Below are 19842 nucleotides of genomic sequence, written 5' to 3'. Positions count from 1 at the left end.
ATTCTACACAACATAAAAGTACTATATGATTTCATTGGATGGGCATTCCTTTCCAAAATTTATAGCAATTGATGCTTATATAAACAATTGTTCTAAGATAAGAGTGTGAAATAGGGAGCAAGTCATAGCCTCTCAAATGCTAATCATGCTCAATGCTCAATGCTAACACTGTATTTGAAAAGAAAATGAAGCTTTCTTGAATCGAAAATGCATTACTCACAATGCAAATAACATAATGGAAAACACGTGACCAATCAAAAAATGCATTACTCGTATTGCGAATGACATGAGGGAAAATACGTGACCTAAATATAGAAGAAGATATAAGACCAAGGGTTGGTGTGGAGCAACCACTATGAAATCTACAGCTCCACACAAGTGGCTTGGTATTGAATTTTTGAATATGCTCCGAAGTAAATAGAGAACAAGAACTTAAGAGAATCATGTGAATGGAGAGAAAGAACGCATGAGAGAGAGTGCTCTCTCAGCCGCAGGGAGTGGAAATATAGTCTCCTGCTATAGTTACAAGAAGGAGCTTGATTTATAGTTACAAAAATACTTTAAGTTCAAAATTTTAAAAATACCAATGCCAATAAAAGGTGGCAACGCTCTTGTTTTGGAGTCAAATAAAATAGTGAGATAAATATAAGGGTCCCCCCCTTCCACATGATACAAAATGTATATTCGCATCATGGTATTGTGCCATCTCAAATGTATTGTGCATGTATTTTAATTATATATTTATTTTATATCAGCATATTGATGTATGCACATATACATGTATACCCAAGTATGGATGTCATAATAACATGGTGTCAATATACTCGGGAGGCTCTACAACGATCAAAGGTAACAATTTTAATTTTATTTTAATTTTATGCTTGGTGATTTCTTTAATTACTAAGTATTAGAATTTAACCGGTTAGCTCATGGTCGTCCAACATACACTCTTGCTTGCCTAGCCCTCTACCCTTAGTCATGGTGGTTCGAGACTCGTACCTATTTGCCCAATGATAGGTGGTGCCCCTGTGCCTAGTTCCTTTCTCGCAATGCTTTCCCCCCTTTTGACATGCTCCTACAAGGAAAAGAAAGTTTTTACGATTATATCATAATCCTCAACAAAATCAAAATTACCATAACAAGTTATTATTCATAACCTTTATAATGGCTAACCACCATTTCACTTCCCAAGATGAATAACCAACTTCCAAAGATTTCAAGATAATAATATCATGGCATCTTAACGATTAACTAACATGTCATCATCATATGAAAATTATAATGATTAGCTATCTTACAATTTCACAAAACTAATTTTACCTATCAATTGACTTCGTGTGAAACCTCAACGGCTATATGGACATTTTTAAAATAGGTCAAAAATTGGGATGTAATGACTATGGTCTCCAATTCCTTTCTATAAGTGTTGTCTAAGAATTATTGACTCTACATGATTATGCTACTTGTGTTTGTTGGTTGGTCATCACTACTCCCTTTTCATGCACTGTCTGTATATTAGAAATGTTGAGTGTATATGATCGCTATGCTGAAGGTATTTCATCAACTGAATATATTTTGCTGCACTGAATGCATTCAGTTGACCAAATATATTTTGTTGCACAGTGGTATATCTTATTTCCTCTCTTCCTTTCTTTTGTTGTCGGAGCTCCTTGTGCTTGATAAGTCCTACCCCAAAACACTGATTTGGTTATTATATTGAACTCTTGAGAAAAGTCTCAACAAAGAGATATCCTTCTAATAGACTTCGTTGACTACAGATTTAAACTTAGTCTAGATGGGGTCTGTTGTAGGTAATAGTACGAAACTTTTTCAACTTAGTTTCACATTTTTCCAAGTTAGTTCATTATTTAATTGGATAATATTGATCAACCAATCAACTTCAATTGTTATAATGGATAATTTTACTAAAGGCTTTCATCAAGTCTATATAATTTTTCTGTTTCTCGAGCCTATGCTTAATTTTTGAAGCCTTTATTGTCCTTCTCTTCGTTTTTGTTTGTGTTTGTTAGCTTTTGGTTTTTTGGCTTTGCTCAAAACATTGCTTTCGGTTTTCCTTTTGATTCAATCTATCTTAGGGCTTAATCGACATTAGCAATCAAAAGATATGATCATTTTAGTGCCCAAAAGGTGGTCTCCAAGTGCAACTGGACAATTTAAAATATCATGTTTTATTTGAAAGTTGACATTCACTTTTTGTGAAATATAATTTAAAATCACTTTATCTTATGTTTTCAAGTTACTTTATCACTAAAGTGACTATAGTGGACTTTATGTTATATCTTTATGTTGAATTGCTTTTTAAATTTTCCACTTAAAGTGACTATATTAACTATGTAGTTTGATTTAATTTTTTAGTTTTAATTCAAAACATCTTAGTACATATTACTTTTTGAATGATATTTGCACATTATATATTAAACTATATAGTGTAAATATTATTTATGTCCCAATTAAGTGATATCTCTTCAAAAAAAAATTAAACATGTGCTTAATAGGTCGTTTAGGTTGTGCAAACATGTCTTTTAACTCATTTCCATGCTAAATATGCAAAGGCTCCTAGAGAATGCATTTTGAACTAAAGGCATGCAAATGCTTTTAACTTTAAAATATGCAATGGACCTCCTAGAGTGAGCTTATGCATATGCAAGTTTTTGAAATGTGCAAACACCCCTAGAGAATGTGATTTTGCACTAAAGGGCATTTTTGAACATGTTTTTAAAATATGTAATGCACTCCCTAGAGTGTGACTTACACTTGGAGTCCAATTACATGTTTTTAAAATATGCAAATGCACTCCTAGAGTGCAATTTGGAGTGCAATTTGCATGAGAAGGCTCCATTACATGTTTTTAAAACATGCAATCTCTACACAAGAGTGTCATTGGCCTTTAATATATGCATATGACCTCATAGAACCTGATTTTCTTGTTCATTGAGACCATGTTTTTGGTGATTTTGGCCAGATCTCTACATGACATGTCTTGAAATCACTTCCTCTAGAGGTGGTTTTGCATCCTCATGCATTTTCATGCATTTGGCTTCCAAATTTATACAAAAAACGTTTCATTTCATGCTCATTTGGATCCACGTTTTGCCTAAAAACGTCCAGATTTGGAGTTTGGAGATCACATTTTGGTTTAAACATAGGTCATTTTTTCCTTTGTGTGCATGATCCAATCATAGAAGGTCACTTTTTTACCATCCAATGCAAAAAACGATCTATGCAAGGGCAGATTGAGAACACATTTTTGCTAAAAATGGGCTCTCCTTGAACATTTTGCCAAAAACGTCCATGCATTGATGATAGTTGACCACATTTTTGGGCATATCTATGAAAAACAGCTATTTATTGCTTATTTCGAATTCATCATTGCAAGATTGAAGAGATCAAAATTTGTTTTGAGAATTTTTCAAAGTTGGAGCTTCATTCTCCTCCATTTTTGGCTCATTAACCTTCAAGTAAGTGGACATATTCCATCTTGTTCATTAATTTGTGCTTATCTTGGTATTCTATTGCATGTTTTAGCTTGATGTTGCACACTTGTCCATAGAGATGCCATGAATAGTGCATTTTTCCTTTAAATATGATGAAAATTCTCGTTTTCATACTTTTGGACTTTTTCCAAACTCCAAATTTGAATTTGCACTTTAAAGAAACTTGCCTCTTGGCATGATTGAGTTTAAAACCAAAGGTACGTGTTTCTTTTGTGTTTGTTTTTGTTATTTGTTTGCTTGTTTTCTTGTTTTTCTTCTTTTGGAAGAATTTGCAAGTTCTTTCCCAAGAACTTGAGCACGTTTCACTTCACTCCACTTTCCATCATCTCATGCAAATGCATCATTTCATTCCATATCCGTCATTACATGCCAAGGCACATTGTATCCATTCCTTTCATATGCAATTACACTTCAAGAAAAATTACATTGAATTCCACATTCCATCTCATGGCACACTGCATCTCATTCTCCACATGCGATTACATGTAATCTCGATTCTCACCCTCCATTTGCATTTACACGTATTTTCATCCTTCAAACCCAGTCACATGTCATATTTACATGTAATCAACTTTCCCTGCAATGACATCTGGAGAACCCATTTTTGACTTAAGGTCACTATTTTATGGTAAAAAATTATCATTTACACGCATTCCCATGTGTCCAACATTTAATCCTCAAACCTTTACATAAGGACTCATCCTTTACACATGTTTCCATTCTCCCAAGTTGTATTTCAACCTTGCATATGTGTGTCATCTCCTTTCAAGATCATCACACTAGAACTTTGAAGTATTCTATCCATACTCCAAACCTTTGTTGCTGGTCAAGAATCAACGCTAATATGGAATCAATATCTTCTGATGATGTGTTCACATTTGGGATTTTCATGTTGTAGCACAAGAAATGCCCTTATCCACAAAGTCTAAAGGAAAGATGAAGTACCAATTCGACAAAGAGTTAGCTCATGCGACTACGTCTCAGGTTTTGTCACCTCTTGATAATGTTTCTGACATAGAGATCGGGCATGTTGACATGGCTGATTTCTTACAAAGGGTTGAATCTCCTTCAACACATGAATGAGGTGCATCAAGAAAAGTAATATACATTTGGTATCTACTTTCCCTATGGCTGCCTTGCAACCAGAATTTGTTTTTGGTTTGTACACGAAATTTCAATCCAAAAACCAAGATAATAAAGAATTCAGATGAAAAGGTCATCATTAGCCTTGATCCAAAGGTTATTGAACAAATCTTTAGAGTTCCTTAAGAGTTGTGGAATGAAAAGAGGGTGGATTATCATAAGTATGTGAGTGCATATTGGTTAAAGATTAGAAGAAGCAATTTTTCATGATGGCTTAAAACCATTCACAGGTCAAACTTCAATTCAGAATGTAAAGACTTGATAACTCTTCTTAGTAGGATATGCGGCCTCAAAGATTCCAGTAACTTTAAGCCTTGGATGTATAAATTCATTCTCCAAATCTTTGATAATGAAGAACCTATCTTCATGGGAGAACTTTTTAGCACTGCTATTTGTGAGTAGTTGCTTAATGTAGGAACCTCAACACCATTCTATATGAATTCCTACCTAGTTTACATATTTGTATCCATGGGATTTTTCGCGGGTCTCTCCACCAAAGGGGACCGGTTACAAGTTCCTATCTAGGACTACTATGATTAAATCACCTTAGCACACAACAAATATCATTAAAGTTTCCAACTTTCACTTATTTGAGGGTTGGTTATTTCAAAGGAGAACCATATACGCTACCAAGATATGCTATAGATAAGATCATATTGATGGAATTGGCCAGACAGCTCATGGAAGTACATTCTTATCAGAATTCTCAACATAGGTCAGGTTTTGGTAGCACTACAGTCAAACCCTTGGTATTTGGTCAATATATGATCAATTCAGTTTATAAGGCAAAGAATATGGAAACAAAACTTCAACTTATCACATTATAGAGATTTAAGGCTAGGTTTGATTTTGATTATCAAGGAATGCATTCAATGATTAAGAGGGCGTTCACTCATGTTCATCGCATGCAGGTATGGATTGACCTGGGCACAAAACTAGATATTATGAGAATGGATTACTACAGGCTCACTCTACAGCAAATCACTGATCTTAACATGCTTGAAATTCCATCTTATCTTCAAAAAGACGATGTTGGTGATATTCTTGATCCAAAATAGCACCGTGTTGGTTTTGATAAGTGATGTCCCTTTCCTATACAATGGCAGCAGAAAGAAGGTATATCCATTTTCAATAGATTTCAATCCATCCCAGTGAATACCAACAAATGGTTGAAGATTAAAGGTCTCAAGAGAGTGAATCCCAAACTTGGGTTAGATTGTGAAAGTTTTGGGGGGCCTAGAAGGAAATCTCAGTTGGAAATCTCAAACAAAGATGGTGCATCTTCTTCCGTTGCAACACAATCTTGCAAGTTCAAGTTAAAAGGTGGAAAGGGGACTAAGTCATCTCAAGAACCCTCACAAGCACCCATGCAAGCTCAAGAATCTGATGAGGAGTAAGTTGAAGAAGAAACTGTGTCTGAAGAAGAATCTAATGAAGAGGAGGGAGAGGTTATGATCTATCTCGTCCACAACCAATAAATCAGAAAGGTTCATCCATTTAGGAAACACCTTTCCTTGATGTCGTGGATTATGACGTAGATTCTTTCTCCACTATTTTTACATCTACCATCCCCATTTCAGAGGTAAATACATTGGCACTTCCTATCTCCTCAGTAGCATCTATTTTTATAGCTGAACAATGTGAGAACTCGGGGAATATGTTTGAGGATTTTCCAACATTCACAGAAAGTCAAGTTTCCCAACATGATACTTCAATAATCAATTTTGAAGCATTCATGAAAAAGTCTTCTTGACAAAGACCTCTAGAAACAGCAATACAAACTGAAGCATGTACAATTACTACAGAAATACAATCACGATCAATGTCAATGGTTGTTACTACTCCTAAATCAGCGGATAAGGGTTTTAGTTTGCCTGCTTGGTTAGGCAAGATTACTATGAAGAGAAGGAAGTTTGTACTACACTGAGATAATCTTCCTATTATGAAAACCAAATCTAAATCTTTAAAAGATAAAATTGTTTCAAGGATCATAGTTGATTCTAATAAAACTAAGTTTTCAGAGGTTGTTGAACCACTAGTTGAGAAACCGGTTGAAGAACTTAACTATTCAAATTACAAGTTCACCAAAATCAAACTTGGTAAGCAATCTCAGTTGAACTATCTACAAGATGCTCATGATGCACTTGCTAATGTATCAAAGAGCAATCACGAGTTGTGGGAGATAATCAATCAACTTAAGGAGGAAGTAGCTCACCTGAATGAGGTTAGTCAACAGCAGTCTTTGCAACATACAACCACTACATCTAAGACACCTCAAGAGAAATGGATCATGGAAACAGCAAAAACTTGGTTTGGAGAAGTTGCCTCTGAAGGAGTTCAAGCCATCACAGATGCGGTCAAAATTCTTGAACGTATCACAGAGATTGAAGAAATTTTGCATGACTTGATTACATCTTTAAGTCAAGAAGTTGATACTCTAAAAGAAATTCTAAATGATTGGGATTGGATCTCCAAATCTGATTTGGATGCCATGGTCACATGTGATGTCATTTCATCTTGTGAAATGTTCTACAAATGTCATGGACCCATGGACTATAAAGAAGAAACATTATGAAAATTTGTAACAAAGTTGCAAGCAATCTTATAAGATTGTTAGGCAATAGAGACTAGAATCATGTGTGACTTGGAACAAATAGGATGTCAAGTTCTTGAACATGATAACTTGGTTACAATTGAAGAGATGACTTGAGAGTATACAATCAAGGTCAATGCTGATTTAGATTCTAAAGATTTTGATTCTCATACAATGAATAAGTTTTCTTTGTAAAAATCCCTAGCAAAGCACTTGCAGGATTCTCTCACAACAAATTCCAAGGTTGTAAAATCAGCATATGCCGATACAATGAGAATAGAAGCTATATCAAAGACAATGGACATTTTAGATCTTCCTACAGTGCGTGATGCCATCATCAAATTCAACGCACTAAAGAACAATCTTTAAGATTGTTATTTGTTTTCTTTTTCATTTTTGTAAATTAGAAAGTATGTATTACATAAAAATGTGTAGTTACATGTAACACGATTTACATGTGTAATGACATGTAATCCACTAATTGCTCTTGTTAGTTAGACCGAGTCAAAGTTAGTTCAGTTGCTCCCACTTTTTCCTCCTTTGTTTCCTCAACTCCTTTGCCTGTATAAAGGAGTGCTCCTTCATTGTAAAATCATCTTTTATTGTATACAAGAGAGCTCGGGAGAAATTGTGCAAGAATAACTTTGATTGTGTAGTACTATTTTGAAAGAAAAGTGAATTCAAAGAAACAATTAAAGCTTAACTTTGATTGAGTGCAATTGTTACTTGTGCAAGTTGGAAGCTTTGACTGTGATTTACACTTGTTATCTTTGATTCATGTGTTATTGCATTCTTGATAATTGAGTATTAAAAGAGTTAGGAAGCAATCGGTGTCAAAGCTTTGATAGGGAGCGGTTGTGGAGATATATAGACTAAGAGCTTTGATTTTAGCTTATATTTGTTTCTTAATTCACAAAATAGTTAGAATTCTTTATTTTTGGAAATCTTTGTGCCCCAATAGTAAAGGTTATTGTTATAAGCGTAGATTAAGATCGGACTTAGAGCCAAACTAATATGCTTTCAGCTAGCCTTTGACTTAGTGTTAGTTTATCGGTATCACCGTTTACAACTCTAGCTAGAAGTGTAGTTCAAGGTTTCATCTTGCCCATTACTTGCTCTGCATTTCTTGAAAGCCAAGAGGAAAGAATATTGGTAATACCTTTTCAAATCTCTCAACTTCTTGTTTACCTTCAGTTGATCCAAGGAATGGTGAGAAGGGGGAGCCTTCCCTTTAAAGTGGAGAGACTCTGTCTCACACGTTGTGGCTGGTCTACCTATTTTGCAACTAGATTTCACCTAAAACTATCAATTACAAAATATCCACCCAACAGGGTCTCCATTGAATATTCCCTTTTATCACTTGGTGAATGTTCACGCTGCTGAATCAGAATTTCCTACTTGTCTAACCCATTTTTTCTTTATATTTTTCCCTTATATAGTGCGACTGGTCTACATTATAGAATCCTTTTGTAATAAACCATGTTTGATCCTGTTGCCCAGTTGGATCTCCATATTGGATATTGGTGTCTTCAATCGATTGTTTGGTATGTGCCATAGAATTATTATATGCTGCTATGTCTGGTGTTTGATGGTTCTATGACGACCATATTTCTCATGTCCGAATTATGTAATTATTTACTATTCTTTTCTGTGAGTATGCTGACTGGGTCTTCCTTCTATATTTTATTGCCAATACTCATGATTCCCTCTTTCACACCTACGCAATGTACATTCTACAGGTCTGCCCCTATTACTGTTTCCTTCTGGAGCTACATATAAATTGAATGGACTATGTTTCCCACCTTTTCGATTTATAATCTCCCCTATTACATACCCACACGGTGGTTGAAAAGTAATGGTCATGTCTTTTCAGTCATGCCTATTGATTAATATATTTTGTATTGATATTTAATGATTAGATGTATGTAATATCTATTTAACATTGTAACTATTTTATTCTATTCTTATCTTATTATTTTATGTGTTTTAATTATTCATTTTAGTTTTACCATTTTATATATTTATTATTATCTTTTTTTAAATATCTTTGTTATTAAGATAATAATATTGTTATTATTCATCAAATTTTGAGAATTGATCAATATTGATTATTAACATTAATATCGATTGTATTACAACTATATTAATTGATATAATATTATATTATATCAATTTGATACAATACTTGTTCATCAACTTATATATATTTATTTATTTATTATTATTATTTGTATCTCTTTTTTAATACTCATTATTAAATCCTTTCTAGAAATGGGGACATTACAAAGTTGCATGAAAAATGACTAAAACTAAGTGAGGAGGGAGTATGAGTCTGAATGGAAAATCGGGTCAAATTTCCTCACTAATTGAATTCCACTATTCCAAGACTCTCCACCTTCATAAAAGACTAAAAAGTAAAAGCTTGATGAAAGGTCTAAGTCCTTGGGTTTGGGAAATGATCAAACAGATGAAGTTTGAATGACTTGATGGGTAGGGAAGTTCACTGCACTAAGAATTCTGGTCAGAATTCCTCTACCTCTAAATAGAGGAATCCCACCGTGGAAATGTTCAAATATTGTCATTGATGTCGAAGGTTTCAATGAAGTTGTCATTGATAAGATGTTGATTAATATCAAAGACAACATAGATTACTACTTTGTTACAACTTACAAGTCAAGCCCAACATGGTAGTTGATATTAAGGAGTTTGGTAAGGACAAGCTATTCCTAATATACATTGATTGCAGTGATAAATATGCATATTGATTGAAGTGAAGGCTGCAGTTATAGGGTAAGCAGAACAGCCAATCAGAATACTAATTGAAGATATTAATATATGAATAGTAATTTATACAATTCCATCAGCAATATGAGCAAAGGAGCATCGATGTATGTGTGGGATCTTGACTTCAATATGTGTAGTAAGAATAATTTCATGAGCAGGCTCTCCTTATAGCTTGGTAAGAGAGACAGACTATGGGCTGTCTATTTTACAAATAGCATGCCAAGAACAGTAAGGAGTAACAGAAAATTAAAATAAGTATACAACAACATAGACAGCGTTTGTGCCCTTTACCATTTACATGAACAACGATTATACACGTGCAAGTTTGTGAGTTTCCTTTAAAAAGAACACAACAACATAGACAACATTTGTGTCCTTTACCATTTACATGAACAACAACTCAGCATTACCATGGGAAACTATACCTTGATAGATAATTTCTTTGTCATTGATCTGGTTGATGTACATATCATATTGGGCATCCATTGGATGGAGACCCTTGATCAACATACTCAAAGTTTCAAGAGGATGGACTTTTCATTTGAGACAGATGGCAAGAAGGTGCTACTAAGAGGGATGTCAAATAGAGGACCAAGGGAAGTCACAATAAAGAAAATCGAAGCAATTTTTAAACAAACATGATCCCAGAATGTAACTTCAGCACTATGGAGGGAAGTAAAAATGTGACAGTTAACACTTCATTTCATTCCTTGAATGATTGGCGGACCCATCTGTTGTCCTGTACTCCAAAAACACCTTTGCATGTCAGCTGATAGATGGCTATATATAGGATGATTGATACAAAGTGATTGATGATATCATTTACTGTGGCAATACGATCTACCTGGTGCATGATTCCAAACTGAAGAAGCTAATTGCAGAACGTTTCCTAGAATCAGATTTGCAATTGCCTGAGGGCAAGTAATTTTTGGGATGGGAGGACTGTAATATCCCCGTCATTTATTTGGGGTCCCAATTGATTTATGTATATCTTGGGCCCATCTATATTTTTTTGTAGGCATAGGTGTTTTTCGTGTCATGTGTCGGCACGTTTTTCCCTCGAGTGTTTTCCTCTAACAGGATATATATGTTCATTGGGTTAGATGTCATAGGTATGCGACTTGGTTTATTTTATTTGTAAATTATGAATTCCAGTTTGCGTTATGTTTTATTTTCCATTTTGAAAGTAAAAGATCTACCCTATTTGGCTTAGCAGTTTTAGTGGGATCAATCCCTCACACTACTTTGCTATGTTGTTTAGCTCTAGTTCTGGCAAGTCTAAAGCACTCTCCTGTATTCTTCATTTCTGACAATTAAAGAAAATTTTAGAACATTGGTTTCCTGGCATCATCTCTTTGTGTTCCTATATAGTATTACTCCCTTAATGACCTATTGATAAGCATTGAATGCTTAGTCAAATTGATGGTTTCCATCCCTTGTGCACCCTCCAATGTCTTCCCTCTATTGCATGTTTAGGCTACCACACGTACCTTGATTTCTTTCACCCCCAAAACTTCTTGTCACACCATATGGTCTTGCTCCAAGTCACAACGTACGATCAATCGAGATGTTGTACATAGCCATCCCATACCACCATGTGGTAGTTAGTCACCTCCACCACTATACACCGTCTCCCCTCTCTACGTTCATCATACACTGCTTGCATCGTACGATGACTCAGCCCCATAGTGTGCCATCTCCGCCTCCCCCTTACCGTACGGTCAACCATATTCCCTCCTCGGCATGACAATAGGCTATACAACCAATCCTCACACCGTATGCCAAAAAATGGTTAGAGCATATTTAACTAGAACATTATGCTATGACGGTTAAGAATGGCTGCAATATGGTTTCGCTATTAAGAGGAGCTAGAACATTACACTATATGATGGTTAAGAATGGCTGCAATATGATTTTGATATTAGGAGTATAGAAAAATATAGATGGCGCTTGTTTGAAGATTGATTCCTTGACTTGAAACCAATGCATAATTCTGAAGTAACTTTCTGTACCCTTTAGCCACTAAAACAGTAGTAAGCCTAGAAGCACCATGTCATCCACAAATTGTTGATGAGAAACCACCAAAGGTGAGGAAGAAGGTTTAAAACCAGTCTTCAACGACCTTTTGGGAAAAGTCATGACCAAGAGCATCAGCCATCAAGATAAAGAGGTAGGGGAAAAGGGAATCTCCCTAGCAGAGACCACCTGAAAAACAAAGAAACCTTGAAGGGAATTATCGACAAGCTCCAAATACATAGGTGAGTGGAAACAAACCTCCAACATGGAAAGAATCCTCCCTTCAAAACCATACTTTCTAAGAGCGGAAGATAGAAACTTCCAAGACACCATATTGTAAGCTTTAGATATATCTAGTTTTAAAAGCATGTTGTCGTTGGTGTTTCTGTAGCCGACGGAATGATTGTTATCGGTGTTTTTGTAGCCGACGGGGTGATTGTCGTCGGTGTTTCTGTATCATGTCGCTGACGGGTAAAGAGTTTGTAGCCGACATAATGTTTGTGGCCGACGGACTCCTTCGGGAAGGTTCGGCGCATAGTATTTATATCCCGTCTAGGATCATTGTAAATCATCTTCTACTATTTCATCTTATGAAGCATAATGTAATGTTCTGGCCTATGCGAATAATCTAAAGAATTCTGTTGTTCATGTTCCATTGTCTGTATGCGTTCATTTTCTTTACCTGGAAGGTGGGAGGAATGAAGATTAATGCCAAATCAGCTTAACAAGGGTCGAAATAAGGTCAAGGGAAAAGATGGAATCCGTACTGCGCAAGAAAATTTAATTCTGGCACAACAAACCGAACGCCGAAGGAGATTCTAGAAGATTGCCAACGAAAATTGGAGCACGGAAGAATTGTTGGAGGAAACTCGACAGAGGGTGGAATTGGTGGAAGAAGCACGGGAGGAGTTTTTGAATTTGTGTTCGCCAAGGGAAGAGAATTCAGATGGAAGAGCATTGACTCGCACGGCTCGAAGTGCCAGTGGAGCAAGAGCGTGGAGTGAACTCTTTGTCTGGGATATACTTCCACAGTGGACAACTTCAGAACATCCTTCTTCAACAAAGTTCATAGCTGTTGAGTCTGACGGTGTGGGAAAACAGTCCGCCGGTGTGGTAGTGCACTCTAACGGTGTGGGAGACCAGTCCGCCGGTGTGGGAGTGCAATCCGCCAGTTTGGGAGACCAGTCCGCCGGTGTGGGAGACCAGTCCGCCGGTGTGGGAGTGCAGACCGCCAGTGTGGGAGTGATGAGCACCAGTGTTGCAAGACCGAGCAACACCTGTTTACAAAAACCAATTGTGATGGCAGGACCGAAAGAGAAACTGTCAAAGTTCAATGGTGATGGTACGGCCGATCCCATTCGACATTGCAAAACATGTGAAACGATCTAGAAGGCAAATGGGATAACTAGTGAAGACGACTGGATGAGGCAATTTCCGGCCACCCTACGGGGCGTGGCAATTGATTGGTTTACTGATACAGATCCACAAAAGCTAAACAGTTGGGATAACATTAAAAAGGAGTTTTTGGCAAAATTTAAACTATTGCGGGATGATAATGAAATTGTAGCAGAGATCTTCAATACTAAGCAGGGGAAGAACGAAACCGTCCGCGTTTATGCCAGGAAATTAAAAGATTTGATAAATAAAATGGAAAGTAAGCCAGCAGACAGACTTTAGAAAAGATGGTTCATGGAAGGCCTACGCTCGAAGTTGTGGAAGAAAATGAAAATTGTGCCACCGTCGTCATACGCGAAAGCTTATAGCAGAGCATTGGACCTCAAAAGTGAGCAGAAGACAAAGAAGAGGAAGACTAGCTCATCTGATTCTGATGATGATGAACCTACCGGAGAAGATAGTAGGGACGATGAAGGCAGCAGCAAGAAGGTCCGCGCCTTACAGAAGGACATGATCCGCATAATGAAGGAGTTTAAAAATATGGAGAAGGAGCCAAAAGGTAGTGAGTTGTGGTGCACGGAGTGTAAAACCGACGGTCATACTAAAGGATCCTGTCCAAAGAACCAATTCTGTGACATTTGTCAGATCATGGGCCATTCGACAAAAGAGTGCCCCTTTAACATGAAGACAAGAGGATCTCCGCAGGTGCTTCTTACACAGGAGGCTTCCATGTCGGCCAGTAGCGGAAATATGAATAGCACAGGTGCCATATCCGGAGGGTACAGGAATAATAACAGAGGGCAAAATAACAACAATGTGAACAATAACAATAATAATGGGAGTCAAAGTTGAACCCAGTATGATGCAAACAGACGGCTGATCATTCAATGCCAAGCATATAATTTGTGGGGTCATTTTGCGTGGAATTGTACAGCGGCAAACACACCAAAATTATTATGCAGATGGTGCGGACCCGGTGGCCATGAAGATGCCAAGTGCCCAAAGTCTAGAGTAAACTTGATCACTGTCGACACGGATGAAGAGGAGGTTCTGGCAATTACGATGAGGCAAGCAAAACTGCCGTCGGAGGAAAAAAGAAAATTGGAGGAAGCGCAGGTGGAAATTGGAAAAGCATCATCGGCAAGGACATCTCAGTTGAAGGACATCACCGGCACTTTGCCAAGGAACTTAGCAGAACAAAACATTGTATGGCAGATCTTACAAACAGAGATATCGGTCAAGATAAGTGACCTCCTTCTCACAATGCCCCAGTTACGGACGGCCATTCCGAATCATACACATTTTCGAAAGCAACAGAGGACACAAGAAGGGACAGTAGTCCAACGACGGCAACAGACCCAATGCTTCCGACACTCACGACGGGAAGGCATCCGGCGGTCGTCGAGATGGGGATTTTGGGAAATGTTTTGACAAACACAATTGTTGACGGAGGGTCAGGCGTGAATGTCTTACCAGAGGATACCTGGAAGAAGTTGGGAAAGCCGACACTATGGCCACCTACATTCCAGTTGCTCACGGCGGACTAGCACAGGATCAAACCGTTAGGAACCTTGAGGGCGCAACTGGTAACCATTGGTACGCAACCATTTTTATTGAATTTTGTGGTCATTCCATTGAAAAGAAAAGGATATGATGCTATTCTCGGACGGACTTGGTTGGTGCAAGCAAAAGTAAAACATGATTGGAAACGAAATACCCTGTCAATGGAGCGCAGAGGCAAAAGATTCATAATTGACCTACACACACAAATGGTAGGTGAGGAGTCAGCATCGTCAGACTCAGAAGGTGAAGGCGACAATGACAATGAAAGAAATGACAATGAAGGAAAGATAATGGAACCGAACGACGAAAGAGTATTGACACTAGAAGGAGGATCAAATGATGACGACCTAGACTCAGTGAATGGCCTTTACCATTGGCAAATAGAAGACTACGAACTCTTTCCGAGTTGTAATATGCTAAGGGTCGACAAAGGTGAGAAAAAGGAGGAAAATGAGTGTCCAAAGGAATACAGAGAAGCAGATGACACAAAGGAGGTTATGGCTGAAGAAGGGAAGGACATACAATACAAACCCAGAAAAAAGAAAAATTCCATCGTCCGGTACATGGTGAACGGACCGTACAAGAAGAAAAGAATGCATCGCACCATAAAATTAGTTGAAGGGTGCCAACAGAAACAAAATAATCTAGATGCGCGACGACCGCAAGCACAGTGGGCGACGGAGGTGACACAGAATAGGCATAAGGCGTGGCATGACAAACTCAACAGGTTTCAGCTGGGGCAGTTAGTACTCAAGTACGACGGTCGGAATGAAGTCTAACCAAAAAAGTTTAAGGCCCCAAGGGTTGGACCATATCAGATTCAGGAGGTCGGCAATAATGGAGCGATCAAATTGTCAACTTCGCATGGGGAAGAGATACCTCACGCAGTGAACGAATCCAAATTGAAAATATATGGTGCCAGGACGACTTCGTCGCTGTCGCAGAAAGGCCAGCTAACTCCTTCGTCGTTGCAGAATGGCGACGGCCGGAGGCTAATTTGAGGTGCTCTGTATATTTTGTAGAATAGAAATGGTATAAAAAAAATTAAAAAAATAAAATAAAAGAAACAATTAAAAACAAAAAAAAAAACAGAGTGAGAGCCCGCGGACTGTGTCCCACGGGCAGGCTTTCTGCGGATTGTGTCCCGCGAACAAACTGGCCGCAAAAGAAACCCGCGGATTTCCTCTGTCCTATGTCCTGTGGGTAGGATGTCCACAAGTAGGCTTTCCACAGATTGTGTCCCGCGGACAGACTGGCCATGGAAGCAACCCGCGGATTTCCTCTGTCCGCAGGGTTGTTTTAAAAAATTGTTTGACGGAATTCTCCTCTTCAGCGACTACATTTTCGTGAAGAGCAAAGTGATCGGTGGATGGCATCCGAAGTGATGGGAGGCAGTGAAATCCGTGTTTGTGCTCCATGTCTCGTCGGGGAAATAGATTAAAGGGGCTGATATGCAGACAGTTCGGTCATTTTTCACTTGCTCTATTTCGGATGAGCTTCTGTACATTGCCGGCGGCCATGGTGAAAATAAGAGTGCTCTGAGAGGAGCGGCTGTTTATGATGTGGAGCAAGATAAATGGGAGATTTTTTCGGATATGATTGAGGAACGGGATGAATGTCAAGGGGCTTTCATGGATGGGAAGTTTTATGTGATCAGCGGGTATGAAAGTGAGTCGTAGGGTATATTCAAACAGAGTGCACAAGTTTATGATCCGAATTTGGGGATCTGGAGTAGTCTAGAGAACATGTGGCCCAAGCGGGGATGCTCGAGATCTTGTTCTTGTATTTCGGCCATTAATGGCGTCTATGCATTTTATAGAGGGGGAGCTTGGAGTTACGATTCGAAGGGGAATGAGTGGAAACAAATGGCGACTCTCCCGGATGGGATTGATTGTGTTAGAGGAGCTGTAGTTTGGCGAGATGGGATATTTGTTACGGGGTCCCCACGATGTTGGGCCTGCGGAGTCCATATTCCCGCGGAGCAGTTGACCATTTCTGTGGAGTTCTGGGCAATACAATCAATGCCATCGATTCACATCTCCATACTGGGATGGGCGTGTTCATACTCATAGCAGAGAATTTTAAAAGACTTCAAAATAGCGATTGAGGGTTTGGAAGGGTGGAGACTTTTTGTTGTGGGAAGCTTGAAGGACGACTCCAGATTTTGAGCTTGAGGTGTGAGAAGTTGCGCCTGTGTGAGCTGATGTAATTGGAAAGGTAGACCTGAGAAGCTTCTAATTTTTTACTGGGATTTGCTAGTTTCGGGGGTTGTGATACCTGAGGTGGCGTTCTTTTCTTCCGCCGAGGAGGGTTTGCTAAAAAAAAAACGACGACAAATTCAAATTGTTCAGAATGACTTACAGATGATGTCAATGGGAAGGGGACGCATCAGTGGTTGCCAGAAAGAGTGTAGAATTGGTAGAAAATGACAGAAATGGCGTAATCTGTGCATTTTTGTGTGGGTTGCGAAGTGCTAATTTGGTCTTGGCGGCGAGGGGCACTGCCCCAAGACCCCACCAGGGGCGTTGCCCCCCGGACCCCCAGTCGTTGTGGATATCAGTTGAGAAGACTTGAAGCAGTTGCAAGCATGGAGTGTTTGTGTACCAGAGGCACTGGGAGTAGGTGTTGGCCAAAAGGCTATCTTGGTGGATGCATAGAGAGCTCGGGAGGAGTGGGTCATCCAGAAGGCAATACAGCGACACTTAGCTCAGTGGACCCAGTGTTGGAAGCAGAGAAAGCAGAATGGGTGGCTATCAAGGTTAGCTTGAGGAGACAGTATTGTGTTAGCAAAGGCTACAGATGTATCGGGATGAATGTGGAAGTGATGCGACGGAAGCAGATTTTTCTTGTTGTAGTCACTCTGTTAATATATTTTGTTTGTTAATTTGTCTCGCATATTTTGTTAGTCGTCAGGAGACAACTTTTTCTTTTGGGGGGGATGATGTCATTGGTGTTTCTGTAGCCGACGGGATGATTGTCGTCGGTGTTTTTGTAGCCGACAGGGTGATTGTCGTCAGTGTTTCTGTATTTTGTAGCCAACGGGTAAATAGTTTGTAGCGGACATAAGGTTTGTGGCCGACGGACTCCTTCGAGAAGGTTCAGCGGATAGTATTTATATCCCGTCTGGGATCATTGTAAATCATCTTCTACTATTTCATCTTATGAAGCATAATGTAATGTTCTGGCCTATGTAAATAATCTAAAGAATTCTGCTGTTCATGTTCCATTGTCTGTATGCGTTCATTTTCTTTACCAGTACGGTAAACACATGTATTCTTGTATTCCTTTAATAACATAGTTAACCAATGCCTGCAGTCTAACTGACAACTGTTGGACCCTCTAAATAGAACTGTTGTAGCTGGGAAAGGGGTCAGATTGGTGAATGGCCCTCCATGATCTACAATCATGTAATTAACAACTACCCTCAAAAATCTTTTACTATGTTATTCTTGAATAACCAATCCGTTGTACGCCATCCCTCTATTTGTATATCAGTGTAATTGATACTGTAACTAGAAAGCAGTAAAGATCTCCATTACATTATGGTCAAAATAAGTACTATTCAAGATTTTAATGTGTTTCAAGAAAAATATCCTTGTAATTGACTGTACAATTAATGACAAATGAGGGATCATTCATGGAGGGTTTTTATTCTAATTGCATTAAATTATAAGCCGACATGTTTCCAATTAATGCTTCTAAGTATTTACCTGAGAATCACGTACTAGACCATGAAGATACACATATGAAAATGGTGGTCTACCAGTGAATTCAATACCCATCATTACCATTCTTGCCACCCAGAAAAATAGAATATCATACCTGCACAGATCATTAATTAAAAAATAAAAAATCTGGTCACTTCTATTTCAATAATAATCAACTGAACACTTCATTGAAAAATTCTGACTTGGCAATAATAACCTAGATTGTTCATAGAAAAATATGAAATCCTAATTTATCCTCATTAAGTCTAATACATATGAGATCAATACTAAAGATCAATCAAAAAACTTATTAATGGGAAAATATTGAGCACACAACATATCATTTTAAACTAGAAACGTTGTTTCGAATCTTGACAATACATTAGTGAAATATATGTAAGACCACATGTTTTAATTGGACAGGGCAAATCTAATCAGCTGAATATTTTAGATAGAATGGACGAAAATGAACAAGATCAGAAAAATAGCCAACTAGAATTGCAAACAGCGCATTAAACCACTATAAAATAAAATGAATTGCTGAATTGTAATGGATATTTAGATTGGAACAATAACTTTAAAACTCAAATACTGTTCTAATAAAACAAAATAAGCATTCTGAAACAATGATAAACAAACACACGCAAAGAAAGCAAACCTAAAACTGACCACCAATCCTGTGAATTAGGCCATTATCTGATCATATACTGATGTGCAGGAAAACAACTGATTTGTATTACTGCAACAGTCCTAATTATTCCAACAAGTTATGTGAAGATAGCTGCTATGGATTTTTTAAAACAAATTACTTATTGAATTACAATGAAAGGATTCTGATTATGATCTCTGGGCTATTTGATTTCAACCACTAACCATTGCATTATAGAAAAACTAGCAAGGGCATTGTGTTACAACAACTCGAGACAAAATAGCACATAATTAACAACTCGTCAAAACAAATTTGTCTTTTTTTTCAACTTCAGCAGAGGCGATTTCATTCATTGCACCTAGAAAACATCCAGCCTAAGAACTATTTTCATGAAACAATGTAATCTCTTAAATTTCAATTTGGAACGCAACATGTTTTGATGCACTGATTAAATAAAAAATATACATTCATTTACCA

The 19842-nt window shown here is 37.9% G+C and overlaps 1 protein-coding gene across 1 annotated transcript in view; it reads right to left on the bottom strand.

Annotated features, from left to right (window-relative positions):
• Nucleotides 1-19842, bottom strand: part of EMB2247 (protein EMBRYO DEFECTIVE 2247) — a 358900-nt gene that overhangs the window by 203225 nt on the left and 135833 nt on the right. Inside the window, exon 16 of the mRNA XM_089814096.1 lies at nt 18720-18831. Within this exon, the coding sequence (XP_089670222.1) occupies nt 18720-18831 (112 nt within the window). The remainder of the gene's footprint in view (nt 1-18719; nt 18832-19842) is intronic.

The sequence above is a fragment of the Cupressus sempervirens genome, chromosome 2 (assembly GCF_028749045.1).
Source record: "Cupressus sempervirens isolate cs-2001-9-10 chromosome 2, ASM2874904v1, whole genome shotgun sequence".
Lineage (NCBI taxonomy): Eukaryota > Viridiplantae > Streptophyta > Pinopsida > Cupressales > Cupressaceae > Cupressus > Cupressus sempervirens.
Note: the sequence above shows the minus strand (reverse complement) of the source record. Positions and strands in the feature narration are given on the sequence as shown.